The sequence below is a fragment of the Nannobrachium achirus genome (genome assembly GCF_963921795.1).
Source record: "Nannobrachium achirus genome assembly, chromosome: 16".
NCBI lineage: Eukaryota > Metazoa > Chordata > Actinopteri > Myctophiformes > Myctophidae > Nannobrachium > Nannobrachium achirus.
The window spans coordinates 8254985-8272794 of record NC_137823.1 but is presented as its reverse complement, the minus strand read 5'-3'; the positions used below and the strand labels follow the sequence as shown (position 1 = coordinate 8272794).

General features: G+C 42.9%; 1 protein-coding gene across 1 annotated transcript in view; it reads right to left on the bottom strand.

The window, feature by feature from the left end:
• Window positions 1-17501, bottom strand: part of slc35f1 (solute carrier family 35 member F1) — a gene marked incomplete at both ends in the record, with an annotated part of 64646 nt that extends 47145 nt beyond the window's left edge. Inside the window, 4 exons of the mRNA XM_080744093.1 lie at window positions 348-510; window positions 1267-1394; window positions 2167-2354; window positions 17323-17501. Of these exons, the coding sequence (XP_080600219.1) occupies window positions 348-510; window positions 1267-1394; window positions 2167-2354; window positions 17323-17501 (658 nt within the window). The remainder of the gene's footprint in view (window positions 1-347; window positions 511-1266; window positions 1395-2166; window positions 2355-17322) is intronic.
• Window positions 17502-17810: the final 309 nt, after the last annotated feature.

Genomic DNA, 17810 nt, shown 5'->3' with positions numbered 1-17810 from the left:
TTCTCCACTTTTGTCTAATACAATACTCAATACATACAGTGTTAGTATAGTGTTTTCTATAACTGCGATATTATTGAATGTTTTCTTTGCTTGCTATTTATTATGTCCATGAATTAAATACAGAGGGCTTCCAACGTAAAAAAGACCGCAAAAGGTCCTATTTGGGATGTTCCTTTTAGGCAGGGTGTTTAACTGTACTTGTACTGTACTATATTTCAACTGTATTGACTATACTTGTACTGTTCTTCATTTTGGTCTAATATAGAAATCGAAATGTGTGTGTGTGTGTGTGTGTGTGTGTGTGTGTGTGTGTGTGTGTGTGTGTGTGTGTGTGTGTGTGCTCTGACCTCTGCCCTCTGACCTCTGCCCCACCAGGGTGTCGGCCCCCACCATGCAGGCCACGCCCAGGAGGCACACGGCCACGCCCACAACGTGCACAGCCTTGTAGCGCACGTGGAGGAAGAACCAGGACAGCAGCAGCACCACCGGGACGGACAGGCAGTCCAGCAGCTGAAATATAACCATAAACAACACCATACAACCACAAACACATGAACATTATAACCATAAACAACACCATATAACCATAAACAATATAACTATATAACCATAAACACATGAATATAGCCATAAACACATGCATATAGCCATAAACAACACCATATAAGCATAAACAAATGAACATAGCCATAAACACATGAATATAGCCATAAACACATGAATATAGCCATAAACACATGAATATAGCCATAAACAACAACACCGGGAAGGACAGGCAGTCCAGCAGCTGAAATAAAACCATAAACCCGTGAACATAGCCATAAACAACACCACTGGGATGACCAGGCAGTCCAGGAGCTGAAACACACGATCATATAACCATAAACACATGAATATAGCCATACACATCACTATATAACCATAAACACATGAATATAGCCATACACATCACTATATAACCATAAACAACACATTATAGCTCCAAACAGCCCAGAACAAACTGATTAGGGTCGTGCTTGGTCTTCCTCCTCTGGCCCACCTCTACTCACCGCTTATCACTCCTTAAGTGTGGGGTGGCTTACAGTAGCTGACAGAGTACAGCATCTTGCAATGGGCCTGGTGTACAAGATGAGTGGTGTAATGTACCTATACACGCCTTAGGGTGGTGTAATGTACCTGTACACTCCTCAGGGTGGTGTAATGTACCTGTACACTCCTCAGGGTGGTGTAATGTACCTGTATACTCCTCAGGGTGGTGTAATGTACCTGTATACTCCTCAGGGTGGTGTACTGGTAGGCCTTGATGAGCAGGTAGTTGGCCTCGATGTCCACCAGGCCCAGGAACATGTACTTCCACCAGCGCCTCCTCAGGATGGCTAGAAGGTTCTCCTCTCCTGGGGGGAGGGGGTAACAAGATGCAGTATTACCTTGCCATACAGCCAGTGTAATAGACCCTATTCACGGCCCGCCCACTCAGCAAATTTCTCAGTAACTTCCTGGTGCTGACGCCAGCTTTGAAGGGGAAACTAACACAGAAATCGCTGGACTTAAGGCCAACAAATCATTATTTCAAACGGTAAAGTAAATTATTTACTATCTTGTGTTCTTGATCATGCTAGCCATATGTTATACTTACCATTCAGAAATTGCAAATTTGCGATTTCTGTGTTAACTCTATGGGCTTTTAGCAGGGTTTACCCTTCAAAACGTGACTTCAGCACCAGGGGGATGCTGAGTGGGCGGGGCGTGAATAATTTCAATGGTATAAACATAGAGTTATAATAAGTATAGAGAGGACACCAGATATCCCCGCCCGTTGACTTGCATTGCGTTGCTCACCCAGCGCATGAAGCGTACTTCCGCGTTTGGAAACGCGACGTAGTGGGGCTTCTGTGACGCGTTTTGCGTCATAGTTTGTGTTCATGGATGCACTGGGACTCCAATTCATGAACGAGCACTTCCGCTATGAACCCGCAGCCAATACAAAGAAGCCTAGAATGCGCGTTTGTGTTAGAAGCCTCAACTGCAGTACCTCAAATGGCCACCATGTCCATGGCGCTTCAGAGCTCCCCCTCGGTCCTGGGGGCTTGGGTATAAACCAGGAACAACAGGATGTAGTATTATGATAACAGGATGCAGTATTATAGTAACAGGATGCAGTATTACCTTGCCGTACAGCCAGTGTGGTGGTATAGACCAGGAACAGCAGGATATAGTTGAGGAAGCTCTGGAACACGGGCGTCTTGGCGTGGAAGTGGTCGGCCAGGTACTGACTGGTCACGCCCATCACACACAGCAGGACGGACAGGACCTGTCCCATAGCCAGGGAGACCAGCACATCCCTGGAGAGGACACACACAGTAGAAGCAAAGATATTTAATTAATGAAGATAGCTCATCCTCATTGGATCCACTAGAGTGTGACATGGTACACAAATCCTACAAAAAGCCTCCTAAGTGGGCGCCGGTTCTGACGGCAAATCTCGCGCACGTCCTGCTTACTGGTGCTATAGATCCCGCGAGAGTGTGTTGCTGGGACAGCTAAAGAGCAATAATAAAGTTGATTTTCTCAGTTGTTGTGTAGCTGAAAAAAGCCACTTTAGTATGACAATTTTGTTAATATTATGTGGCTCTCCCATTGTACATGAATAGACTCCAAACATGCTTCCGCCTCCTAAAAAGGTATCTACCTACGTCACACAGAAACGGGAAGTACAGGTCTTTTGCACCCTCTTGCTATCGCCCTCTTGGGGTAGAAGCAATGAATAGGAGGAGCCGCGGCCATCTTGGATCACATGACTTCCTGGGATAGCAGCCTGCATTACAAACATTGTGAACAATGGAGCGATGGTCCCAAAATATGAGTTCTATTCAACCAATTTCTTTTGACCAAATTGACAAATGGGCAGATGACAACATCAACATCCCCAAAAGGATTAAATAGAAGGGCACATCCACAATATTCATGGCAGTTAGGTTACACTGTTACTTTGTACACAGACTTGCTACAGTATCTGTGCAGACTAGTGCTTGCTCTGCCATCATATAGTTAATATTACTGTATCGTGATTTTTGCATATTAATCAGGAACAATCTAACAACAAATAGTTAATATGATGGTGGAACAGATAGCAAGTCTTTGTACACAGTAAGGTTGCAACCTAACTTACCTTGAATATCGTTACCATGGATGAAATCAATCTACTGTAGCCCTTCTATTTAATCATTTTGGGGATGTTGTCATCAGCCCATTTGTCAATTTGGTAAAAAGAAACTGGTTGAATAGAACTCATATTTTGGGACCATCGCTGCATTGTTCACAATGGTTTGTAATGCAGGCTGCTATCCCAGGAAGTCATGTGATCCAAGATGGCCGCGGTGTGAATAAGGTCTATTGTTTTCTATGCTGCAAAAATGACGCTTTTTTTGCCCTTGTATGGGTGTCGCCATCATTGTTTTAATGGGTAACCAATAAATGCTATTGGCTGCCAACGGTCACATGCAACCGGGATACATGGATACATGGGCTTGCCGAAAATAAAGCATACGAAGAAGAAGCATCACAAGCCTATGATCACAAGCCCCTCCTACAGCATAAATGGTGCAATTATATAGCGCTTTTATCCAAGGCGCTTTACATAGATTGTGCATTACATTCACCCATTCACACACACATTCATACACCGGTGGCGGAGGAAACCATGCAAGGCACCAACTAGGGGTTCAAGGACCCTAGCTCAAGGACTCTTCGACATTAACTCAGGGGGAGCCCGGATTCGAACTGGGAACCCTTCGTGCTCTAATAACGGTTTCTCTACCCCTGAGCTATGCCGCCCCTACAAGCATACCCTGCTATAACCCTGCTATAACATCAAATATAACATAAATTGTAACATATTTTCACAAAACGCATATCATGGTGATTGAAATGAGGCATTAAACTAGCGACAGCAACCATAAAGTATTTATGACAATGTTAGTTAAGGTAAGAAAATCAAATGTAAAAGTCTGGGGTAAATGAATGGAATCCTACGGAGAACATGTTGCTTCTGGTACCAGAACAGCACAACAAGCGGCCAATCATAAGAACTTTTAGTTCCGTGTTAGCTTCATTTTAAATCCCGACAACTGTGCCCCCTGGTCTGAACCCCTAACTGCCCTCCCGCAGGAAAGTCTAACATCTTAACCGCCAGACCAAAGGGATATCCCTATGGATTGGGGGAGATACTAGACTTTTGAGGCCATCAGGCTGAGGCAGTGAGTCACTCTGCTACACATGCATGGTTTCCGCTGTTGTTGTTGGTGTGTGTGTGTGCGTGCGTGCGTGCGTGCGTGTCATGTAGTCATGCTCTAAGGGGTCATGAATGCAGGAAATGGAAAGGACAAAGAGGCGTTCTGTAGCAGCATGCACACACACACACACACGCACGCACGCACGCACACACACACGCTCGCGCGCGCGCACACACACACACACACACACACACGCACGCACACACACACACACACAAAGGACAGAGTTTTTTCCATAGACCACAGGGAACAGAGGCTCCAGTGAAATATGGAATCATAAAACTGTGTATTTCATATTAGTGTGTTTCACCGGTTCTCAACCTGTGGTACATGGACCACTGGTGGTACTTGAGCCCCCCTCTGGTGGTACACAGAGGAGTCTCCCAAAAAAAAAGAAGAAAAAAAGACAAACGTGGAGAGAATTATCGATATTATACTACAGGTAGGTCTGACCAAGCACTGAAAAAGACTCTCGATGTCTGTCAATGTCTGTGGCAGACATGTGGCAGTGTCTGGAGTTAAAGGAGTAGTTAAAAAAATAAAAATAAAAAAATAAACCAGTTTTCCTCAACCTTTTTTCTGCATGGGCACACTTTTCATGTCCCAAGAATCCATGGGCACACCAACATAATACGGGGGTGTAAATATCGTCACTGTCAGGAAGAAACCTTGTGAAAATGTGTGCAAATCTTTGAACATATGTATTTTTAAAGCGAACGTTTGTAATTAGAATTTTGCTTCTGGGTGGTCCCTGGAACTAAATATTTTGAGATGGGGGTCCGTAGCCAAATAAATATCATTTTGGGGTCCTTCACATGAAAAAGTTTGAGAACCACTGACATGGTAGTCTCTCGAGAACAGACTAACTGAGCTCCAGTTATGTGAAAAGGACCTTTTCTTTGACGGTGGCTATTATATAGCCAGATTGCTGACATAGGTTTTTCAAAAAACCTTAGAAGGATTCAAAAGACACTTATAGAATCAGGTCAAAATTCAAATTTTCATGATTTTTCAAATATAGCAGATCTACAAGCTCGCAGCGCGGCACTCGGTGCCGCGCTGTGAGCTTGTATATCTGCTATTTTTCAATAGTTAAAGCATACAATGATAATACACTATAATGTGTACCCGTTCTAGGAACATAGAAAGGGACAGAGAGACAAAGCCAGACGTAGGAGTGGCGCTCCATAACTGTCTGTGCTGAAAGGCAGAAAGCCTGAGCAGGACTTTAGAAGTGTTTTAACAATGAACAGGCTCAATACACCCAAAGCGTATTGAAAACCGGGTCTCAATATGTTTGTTATTAGTCGGGGAGCCACAGGCCCAAAAGCTCAAAGAATAGGGTTTTACCTGTGACGTCATGACATACTTTTTATTTTAGTTTTTTCTATTCATTTGGTCATTAAGGTACACAGAATGAGAGGCCTGCTCTGTCAGAAACATTGCGAAAAAAAAAGTTATGGCCATTTATATTCACTGTCCCATCGACTTCACTATACAGGAAAAAACTAACCAAAATGAATATGCTTTAAGTAGCGTGTGAGGGGTCAAAATAGGGGTTCTTGATGATTCTGAATCCATTGCAAGCATTTGTTTTGCATGAAAGACATTCCTTGGGCTAGAAAACGGACCAACAAAATGGTGAAAAGTGATGACTCATCACTTCACAGTTTTGAGAGGCCGAAATCTAGCCCAAGGAATGTTTTTCATGCAAAACAAACGCTTGCAATGGATTCAGAATCATCAAGAACCCCTAGTTTGACCCCTCATATGCTAATTAAAGCATATTTATTTTGGTGTGTTTTTCCTGTATAGTGAAGTCAATGGGAAACCTTTTTTTGCAATGTTTCCGGCAGAGCAGGTCTCTCATTCTGTGTACCTTAACACATTGCCTGCCCCACGTTTTTAATTAAACTCTTCCAAAACATGTCAGGGTTTTGGAGCATTTTGACTCCTTTTCAATGAATATTTAAAAAATGTGTTTCTTAGCTATGAACAAATGGAGTATACCGATGGAAAGATGAAGAAATATACTTTTACCAATAAATACATGGGGTTTAAATGTTGTTTTCTGATTTTTCCCTGATTTTTTAAGTGACTACTGTACTGGCCCAACATGGGCTAATTTGAATAAAAAAGCCTAAAAAAAGCCTTTTTATGAAACCAGCATGAATACGTCTCTTATTTAGTTTCAAGCCAATAGATGGCGCTGTGGTACTGTGTGCTCACTCAACACACACGCACACACGCTCACACTCACACACATGCACGCGCATGCGCATGTCTCAAGCAACAAGGAAGGTCACGTGATTTCTCAGATAATGAAACCATGTCATTTTAGGGTAAATGAAACCAATTGCTTACACACACACACACACACACACACACACACACACACACACACACACACGATCGTGTAACTTTTTCGAAGCTGACGAAAGTTTGGTGGAGTGCAGAGTCTGCATACAGGACAGGAGGACAGGAGGAGGACAGGAGGAGGAGGAGGGGGGGGGGGGCGCATCGCTGAGTTTGAGGATCGGCTATTTTCACCGCACACACACCACTGGAACAGAGATGTTTTCTCATGGGGGACAGATGGGGGGGGGTGCATCGGTGCACTCTGGGCAGCACATTACTAGCAGTGAGTGGATGCACCTTTGTTTACTGACTGGATCTATACTCTTTTACATGGCGGATGGGCCGGCGTTTGTGGACTTACTCATTCTGTTTAAATCAATCAATGGATAACATGATGCTTGAATCTTTTACGAGCCATCAGGAGAGAAGGAGGAAATGAGAGGTAGGCGTGTGTGTGTGTGTGTGTGTGTGTGTGTGTGTGTGTGTGTGTGTGTGTGTGTGATCCATTCCTCCCCTCCCCTCTGTTTTCACGGAGACAGCGTCTCCTCTCCACCTCTCTCCCACTATAAAACTTTCTTCACCTAAATACACTCAAATCTAAACGAATTCTACTGCCATCTCTAGGCTATCAATCAACTATCTAAACTCTAACTCTAACTATAAATATCCTATATTCAAATCTCAACCAAGCCGATCCTCTTTTTTTTTTTTTTTCCTTTTTCCTCTCTCTGCTGGCTTGTGTTTCTGCATTGTGTCTCCCAAACTGCTAGAGTGGTTGTTGTTGCCTCTCTCTCAATCTGTTATTTTGGATTGTCTGATAACATGTGTTTCAATGCAGTTTTTTGACCTTTTTTCTTCATTCACGTGAATGACCTGGTTCCCTTTGATGTTTCCCTACTGTATTAAGGCCCCGTCCAGACGACAACGGATTATTTTTCACCGGGGAGGTAAAGCCACGAACACCCATGGGTGTCCACATGCAGACGCATGCAAACGGAGGACTAGCCGAATAGTTTCCAAAACTCCGGCTGCAGTGCATTTTTGTTAACCGGGCGTATTTCTTTTGCCTTGTGGACACCGTAAACGGAGAAGTTCTTTGCTTGCTTACGTCACCTTGTGCTCCTCGCCCCCTCCTCCTTGCTATGAGAGAATCCCGTGGCGTGGTGGTCTCCGTAGAATATCCATATTTATGAGCGCATTCACGACATGTTAACATTAGAGAGCTCAGCTGTCTGTTTAGGGATGGAGCCCTAATGAATGATTGTTTTAATGATATTTGTTACTCTTGTCAAATGTCATCTTCATAGATGGTGGTCTGTGGTCACTGGTCAGCCACGAACTCACAGTTGCAAAAGATACCAGTTATGTTCTGAATTTGTTGTCACATAGCTTTCCACCGGCTCAATAAGCTGGATCGATAAGGTGCTCATTATCAATAACGAGATGCAGCCCTCGTCTTGTTAATGGAGCATATCTGACGCGCCTGCCTCTTCTCTTTGTCAAAGTTTGGATATCAAATGCCAATATCAAATGATTTCAAGCATAATGGAGACATACGCACGCATGCAGGCATTATTCCAGCCCATTCTCACCATTTGTCTGACGCTTTGAAGGTGAGAATATGTTGATTATTCACGGCATGTGCTGCCTTTTAAATTATTTCCACGATCAGCACAAGCACAAAAAAAAAGTCCGTTGCTTCTTGTGGTGAAGTGGTGTGTAGGCTCTAGGCTGTGTAGCCTACATTATCTTCCATCTCTCTCCTATCTCTAACATGTGTGTCTGTCACTCTAATTTAGTAATAGATGCTCTTTGTGCTTTAACAAGTGCACTGAAGCATTCATATGATTATGTTCTCATTTCCAACTTGAGGCAACTTAGAGATCAGATGTTCAAATGGGCTAAACATTTTCCAGGGACTATTACAAATTTTAAAAAAAGAGTCCCCATTATGCAAGTAAAGAACATTCGATTGTGGTTTAATAAATAGCTATGCAACGTTCTCCTCTGCTGCACCGTTAAACGGTCCCGTCTTACAAAGCTCTCTCTCTCTCTCTCCCTCTCTCTCTCTCTTTGATTGATAGAGTTACATTCGTTTAATGCTGAGAGAGAGAGAGCGCACCACACTCTCGACGATTCCTCTCCCCTCTCCTGCTCTAGAAATAGTTCGCGAATTTATATTAAATTAATGTTTAAATAGCAATTGTGCATGTTAAAGTGTGAAGATTGTGAAACGTGGACGATGCATATAGATAGATAGCTGCTGCAATGATTGCATGAGAGCAGGGGGACGCGGTCACCGGCTTCACAGTGACGCGCAGACAGGGATTTATAGCGTTTTGATAATACCGTGTGGACACACATATTTTTCTACACGGGGCCGTGTGGAGGCGTAGAGGTTTCAAAACAAAGTCAGAAACGCCCGGGGATTTTTTAGGTATAGTCAGGGCCTAAGTCACAGGCAGCGGGAGAGCACCATCAACTGTAAAACAATGAAAAGACGATAGCACGTTCATAAACGTGTTGGGCGGTAGATAGCTGGGTTTAATGGAACGTTTATAAACGTGCTGGGCGGCAGATGAGTTAATGACCAAATTAATAGAAAAAAACAAAAATAAAAAGTATGTCATGACATCACAGGTCCTCACACATTTTGGGCCTGTGGCTCCCCGGCTATATGGAGTTTGTAACAGGCTGAGGTCTGGAGCTCCATCGCTAGCTGTAATTAGAGCCCGACCGATACCATTTTTTCCGACCGATACCGATATCCGATGTTGGAGAGTGCTAGAGCACCGATACCGATACGATACCGATGTTTTGTAAAAAAAAAAAATTATTCATTTAAGATCATTTAATTGACAGCTCGCCCCTCGGATAAATGGTCAGATTATTGCTTTTTTTGTGCTTTTCATGTCAAACTTTAAGTTTGGTCGCAGTTATCAATTTCTATTGCTTGTTGGATAATAATACTCTTTTAATTTGGGGGTTCTGCTGTGTTTTGTCTCGTTTATGAATTAATATGTGTCTTTTATCCAAACGTAAATGCATTGCCAAGCAATTAAACAACACAAGTTCTATAGTCTATAGTCAGACATCTATATTTCTCTGTGGATTTTCACATAGGCCTACACACCTTCCTCCACCGCAACATGAAAAATCAGAGTTAGACAGTGCATGTGGTGAGTGAACGACACACGAGAGGCAGCAGCTCCAGTAGTGTTGGCTTGCATCTTGGACTATAGACCAATTATTTGTTTACAAACATTGAGACTGAATGCACAGCTGACTGTATCATGTAATCAATTCCCAACAGATCCCCAAACCTGTTGTTTTGGGGAGCACTGGTTATTCAACCTCCTCTTGTGTGCTAGTGAGGTGCTCCCATGGGTGCGCCCTTATCGAGACATATATACTTCATTGCGCAACGGTGTTCCACGTCAAGAGTAGCTGATATACAAACTCACATCGCGTCACCAATGCAACCCTTCTGAGCTTGGAGGTCTGCGGCTCTGCGCGCGACACCGTCGCAGGACGGAGCATAATTAGGCTTCATGGACTGCAGCTGGGCGAGCAGTAGACGCTCTGGTGATCCAGTGGATCGGGTGGGTGATCATGAGGAGCGCTCCCTCTGTTCTGATGACGGTGAATAGAGGTGGGGTTTGAAGGACAACTGTTTTGAATCGCTATTATTGTTTACAATCAACAGAAACTAAGGATTATATATTTCAAGAGTGAGAATTTACAGTAAAAATCCTAAGCATTCTTCCTCCACACTGGGAGAAAAACGGCATCTGAAAGTTTGATGGAATGCATTTTTAAACACGAGTGCCATCCATTGCATCCTATGAACGGTGGGGTTCATTTGGTGCCGACCGGCGTGCGCATACTGGTTTATATGAATGTGACGTGGACCATTAAGGCATCTATTATACTGAACTCTGCTGGATAATTCTGGTATTGCCCACACATAGGCCTATATAACTCAGGGTTTCATGCTCTATCCGCAGACACGTTACAGACAATTAACTCAGTTACTGCCAATTAAATATGCCTTCTTTGGGTTCTCCCTGCCATAAATCTCCATAGACTTCCATGTAATTTATAGTGCACAGATCATGCACGCCCATGCACAGAGCATGCACCATGTTTGTGCAGGCTGTTCACAGCTTTCAAACAAAAAAATCAGATTGGAAATCCGTTCAGGCATTCTTGAGAAAATAGCCATTATGTTTTACGTTTCATGTTATGTAAGCAAAGATGGCTGCCCTGTATGAAAGATGGGGTTGTATGGGGGGTGGAACATGCAAAATCGCGATTGAAATCATGTTTACTAGATTTAATGGGGTAAAAAAAAAAAAAAAAAAAAAAATCAAAAAAAAAATATATATCGGTATCAGTGGAATAATTCACCGATACCGATACCGATACCGATACCTCCAAAACGACCGATATATCGAATTGACCGATATATCGGTCGGGCTCTAGCTGTAATCAGTGCTCATTCATCGATGACGTGGGTCTGTCGCCCCAACAATGTTCACCAGCCCGTTTCCTCATGTTACCCCGACTCCCTGGGGCGCACGCACGCACACACAAGCACGCACACACGCACGCACGCACGCATGCACACAAGCACGCACAAACGCACACAGCATAGCATCTATTATAGCCAGGGTTGCCAGGCAGTTTGGACCGGCTCACTGGAGAACTCAACACTTATGGGGCTGCGCGCACGCACACGCACACGCACACAGTTTACACTGTACTTGAAGGGATATATTTCACTTCAACATGTTTGGGGTCATTTTAACGTCTACTCAGGCTTTTGTGTCTCACCCCATTCAAGTTGTTTGATGTTATATCATTTTCTATAGTTGATTGGTCACCTTTACAACGAGGTACAGCTTTTAAGCATCGGGCATTCGTGGAATGAGCAACACAGCTAAAAACCCAAAATGGGTCTCATGCTGTCCTCCTAATGTGTGTTTTTCCATTTGTTTTAACCTTCATGGTTACAATGGAATTTGAAGTTACACTGGGTTTGTATATGAAGGGGTCTGATCAAATGAATATAGGCCTATATTAATAAATACTGAATCAAGCAACTTAAACCCTGTCTGGGTAGGCCTGTCACAATTATTACATAATCGTCTAATCGCAATTATTTGACATAATCACAATTATTTGGTCATAATCGTCATGATCGTGAATGTTGAAAAATATTCATACATTTTCAGAAATAGTGGAAATGGCGGATCTACAAGCTCACAACGCGTCGCATCGCAACGTGTTGTGAGCTTGTAGATCGGCTATTTCCACTGTGCAACGTAGGGAGTCCATTTTTGTTACGTTACACCTAGGGACCCCTAGCCTGGGGCATAACATAACGTAACACCACTATCAATGTTATTTTTTAAGTAGAAAGTTATGTCGGTCATTTCTATATGTATGTCTATATTCTGTATGTAATGTACAGTATGTATATTTGCAACTTCAAAGACTAAAAGCCAAACAGAAATGTAATTGTCAACGACAAAAACACAATTGAATCGTTAATCGCAATTATTTGTGTGACAATTAATCGTCATGTAAAATGTCATAATCGTGACATCCATAAGTCTGGGCTGAAACCCAAAGGTTTGAGTACACGATAAAAATGACCCACATTTCTATTAAAGTGAGATATTGTTTAAATGACCGCTATATCATAGCATATATTCATATAGTTGATCCTCAACACATTCTCATGCACGCACAAACACGTGTGTATGTGCATGCCCATACACACGCGGCAAAGCGCCGCGGGGCAACTTGACGTGGTGGGCACAGATCCCAGCTCGTGGCTGGTCCCATATTGTACCCAGAAAAACAGGATGACTGGAAGAACAGATGGTAGAGCCAACATTCAAATGGTATGAATGTTCATTTCAAACTGCAAAGACCACGAATACACCCTAAAACTGGGATTATGGACTGGACATTGATCTGTTTACACCTGTACTGTGATCTACTGCAGTGGTCCTCAAACTTTTCAGGCCGCGACCCCCAAAATAATCATTTTATAAGTTATAACTGGGGACCCCCCACCCTGACGAGCACTAAGAGTTGAGGCATTACATTTTGTATAACACGGTTCTATTGTGAGCATGTAGATCGGCTATTTTCACAATTTCAGAAATTGTGAAAATTGTCAATTAATTTGTCATTTTACAGGTATTAAAAAGTCCTTAAATTGTCACTTTAGAAATGTGCAGATACCCTCTGTACACTTAAACGATATGTTGGTTTGTTCACTGTTGAGTGACAAAACATAATAATAATTTTCCTGGGGAGAACCACTGATCTACAGGTACTGCTTGTGGAGTAATGTGCAACAAAAGGTGGAAATTGCTGTTACATTCAGGTGAAATGATGAGAGAGTTGCTAACCAAATGGACTCTTACAGATCTTTAACTCTAGAGAGCATAACATAAAACCATTTAGTTTCATTATACGTTCTCAATTATTGTTAAACGTCTGTATTGCTTAATTGAATAATTAATATTTTTATCAACTTTTAACTGTTTTATCTCTCCTATGGTACCAACATCAATACAGCATGGAAGTGTGGACAAAATCGTATTCAACAACAACAAAATATTCTACGTTTCTGAGAGGCTATATCTCATCAAATCGTGGTCTGTGCCATGCAGTATAGTCACACACACACACGCACGCACGCACGCACGCACGCACGCACGCACGCACGCACGCACACACACACACACACACACACACACACACAGGGTGTTGTAACGAGGAGGATAACTCTTCAGAGAACAAAGCGACACGTTCTTGTCTGACACATGAACAGACCCCGGTAGCTGGCTGCAAGTGCAAGAATGCTGCTGCTTCATGGCTGCACGCACGTGCACGTGCACGTGCCGTGCACGCCACACGCACACGCACACACACACACACACACACACACACACACACACACACACACACACACACACACACACACACGCACACACACACACGCATGTTTGTATTACTATACTGGCGAGGACACATATTTCCTCATTCCCGTGACTCTGAAGCATATGAAAACATGGGTTCAGCTCTTTTGGGTCTCGACCTGAAAGGTTTGGGAAACGCTGTTTTACTGTAGCTCTGTGCTCTTTACAGTAATTCAATCAATCAATCAATCTCATCAATCAATCAACCAATCAAATCCCCTCCTTTTCCTTTTTCCACTCCCAATATTTTCGCTCCCAAAATAGCCATGCTAGTGTACAAGTGGTTACAGACAGACAGACAGACAGACAGACAGACAGACAGACAGACAGACAGACAGACAGATCAGTGGTTCTCAACCTGTGGGTCGGGACCCCCCAGAGGGGGTCCCCAAATTATTGTTGAGGGTCCCCAGATGATTAGCTTAACGTGCAACATTGTTTTCTCTCTCAACAATAAACAAACCAACAAAGTTTAAGTGTACAGAGGGTATCTGCACATTTCTAAAGTGACAATTTAAGGACTTTAATTAATACCTCTAAAATGACAAATTAAACATTGGCCACATTGTCAAATAAGACAGAAATTGTGAAAATGCTCACACGATGTGAGCATGCAGATCTGCTATGTTCTCAATAGAACTGGGGTATACAAAATGGAATGCCTCAACTCTTAGTGCTTGTCAGGGTGGGGGGGTCCCCAGTTAAAATATGATTTTTTGGGGGTCGAGGCCTGAAAAGGTTGAGAACCACTGAGACAGACAATCATTCACCAGACATCATCACCTTTAAACCCCAATACGATGACATTTACCATTACCCAACATGTAGCTAATAGCCTATAGTATAGACATGACAAGGATCTTAATAAGCATACCCGAGACATTAACAAACTCATTTGCACGCTTGTTAATTACAGCTAATTATGGTTTATTCCCACCTGTTACAAGGCATACCTGCCTCATCAACTGTAGAGCAGGGGAATGCTGATCTACAAGCTGCTATGTTAAGCAGCTTGGTCGCAGTTTAGTATCAAAACCTCCACCGGCCGTCTGTCCGTCGGTCACACACGTCACACCTTTGCCCTGCTCATATCTCCGCATCAGTATGACATCACACTGCTGACATCAGTATGACATCACACCGTACACAAATGACCCTTATATAAGACCGGCATTATCTACCGACAGATTAGTAACAAGATGTCAAAATCGTTGAAGGTTGAATCTCCAGATATGGAGATAACCAACACATCCCTCCATATATGGAGATAACCGACGCAGTGGTGTCCGGTAATAGTAAGGGAAAGTTAGCCTCTAGCTACATCAATCTGGGAACTAAATCTAAATGACTAGCTTTCTTCACAAATGTGTTCTACTAGGTGTCTACTATCACCTCTGAACTTTGTCAAACCCAACTCCCTTGACATACTTTGTGGGAGCCAATCAAAGTTGGGGGTATCGGGATACCCAGGGCCTGGGATTAAAGGGGGAAAAATAAGAAATGGCCAATATGAAAGTATGAAGTGTGTAATTAGGGTAATGTTGGGCTGCTGAATCCATTCCAACCATTAGTTATAAGTAAAAATGACTCCTTGGCCATAAAAAAGGCCTAATTGGCTAAGGCTTAGCCAATCATGTCATTCGAGTTCACCTGTGTCCTCTTAGTCCCTATGTTTTAAACCCTGTGTTTGAATGTTCCTTGTCAGATTGTATCATGTTATCCTGTGTGTCATGTGTGATTACCAACCTGATCTTGAATAGTTTTCATGAATTCAAACACTACTCCAACCTTTTTTTTATTGCCAATATTATATGTCTCATGGCCTATTTTATGGCCAAGGAGTCATTTTAACTGAAAACGAATGGTTGGAATGGATTCAGCAGCCCAAAAATACCCAAATTACACACCTCATACGCTCATATTGGCCATTTTTTATTTTTTCCCCTTTAATCCCAGGCCCTCGGGATACCCAATAACTTTGATTGGCTCCCACAAAGTATGTCAAGGGAGTTGGGTTTGACAAAGTTCAGAGGTGATAGTTGACACCTAGTAGAACACATTTGTGAAGAAAGCTAGTCATTTAGATTTAGTTCCCAGATTGATGTAGCTAGAGGCTAACTTTCCCTTACTATAAGAACTTAACCGAGATGCCTTGAATCGTATGGAAGGCTCTGAAGTCTTGTTGGGAGAACTAGCCGAGTATTGGAGATGGTTGGATGTGATGATAAGCTACCGTATAAGCCAACCCTGGCGATAAGGTCTGAGTCGAAGAAATGCTTCTTTCCTGGCAAGAATTGCCCCTTTATACTGTAGGGCTCGTTTGTGTATTGTATGACATCACGCCACATCATCGGCTGAGGACTGTGTGATGTCATCATATCTCCATATATGGAGACATAAGTTGCTCATGCCCAAATATGGGCTGGTGAGGTCAGACTTAGGTTATCTCCATATATGGAGATTCAACTTCAATGAGTAACCATGGCAAACTGTCAACTGCCCGTATGTCTTGAGCGCAATTGAGAGCCTTCGTTACACCCCTAAAAACCAGTACTTGGGATTTGTTGATGTAAATGTTCACATAGAGTGTAATAATTGGTAAAACAAACTTTTGGCCTATTTGTGGAGATAAGCGACCAACGGTCGCTTATCTCCCGATTAGGGAGTCTTACTGGTATAGATCTGCAAAAAACAAACTACTGTAGATCTAAACGCTCAATGCTTGTAGATCTGATATTTTGGGGGAGGGCCCTGCAAAATATAGGATGATACTATTACTGTTGTAAGTGGATAATAGATAGATAGATAGATAGATAGATAGATAGATAGATAGATAGATAGATAGATAGACAGACAGCCTAGTAAGACGCCTCTGGCCAGTGATGTATATTGGACCAGTTATTATTATTATTTTCCATATATGGAGACCCCTGATACCCATATACTATATGGCATGGAGGTCCATGTACTGTATATGGAGATATGCTGTGAGAGCCCAAACATGCTTACCCACTACCCAGTTATTCGTTAGGTGAAAGTCCTATGACGGCTCACATCTGACATCATACCCTTTTATGCCCATACATGGAGATCCCTGTCTGTAGAACCAGCCACACAGATATGGGCTGTCTTGGCCATATATGGATTCTGTTAGTGTGATATGTGGCCGATGTGGCCTCCATATATGGGCATTCCCATATGATGTCCTCTTAGATATGGGCTTAATATTGATGACATCAGGGAACTCCATATATGGGCATAAAGGGATTCTGTTAGTGTGACATCACAGTGAAGCCAGAGTGTGATGTCAGAGTGGCAAACCCATTCTGTTAAGAGTGGTTCCCCGGACATCACAGTGACGTCAGAGCATGATGTCAGAGCGACAAACCCATAGAACCACAGTGTCAGGCGTTATAGACAGAGATACATACATACAGACAAGCTGTGACCGTTCACATACTAAACTTGCGACCTACGGTCGCAATAAATGATTGCATTTTATAGTGCTTTTCTAAGCAAGTTGCGAACTTAAACATCCATACATACAGTACATACATACAAACAGACAGACAGACAGACAGACAGACAGACAGACAGACAGACAGACAGACAGACAGACAGACAGACAGACAGACAGACAGACAGACAGACAGACCATTAATGTGTCTCACCTGTTAAAGGTCTTCCTCAGCCGGTGCAGGACACCCATGGGCGCAGTGCAGCCATCGGGGCACCCATGGTGCAGGGCACCCATGGGTGCAGAGCACCCGTCGGGTGACACCTCTCCTCTGGGGACACTCTCTGCCGTGGAGACCACATGGGTCTGGTGCTGCTGGATCACACTGATCATGCTCTAACAGGCTGCCAGGGGAGCGATTTATAAAAACATATCGATATGAATATATCTATCAGAAGATATGATATGCTATGGCATTGTGTTCGGCCGCCATAGAGACAGAAATCATATCTGTTCTATGAATCTGTCTTTCAGTGTCTAGAATGGATGGTGATATCTATGCGTCCATTAGATGTAGGTCTACAAATCATCTGTTTTTTTTATGAATCTGTCATCCATTAGATGTACAAATCATCTGTTTTTATGAATCTGTCTCTGAGATCAGATGGATGATATCCATGCCTCCATTAGATGTGCAAATCC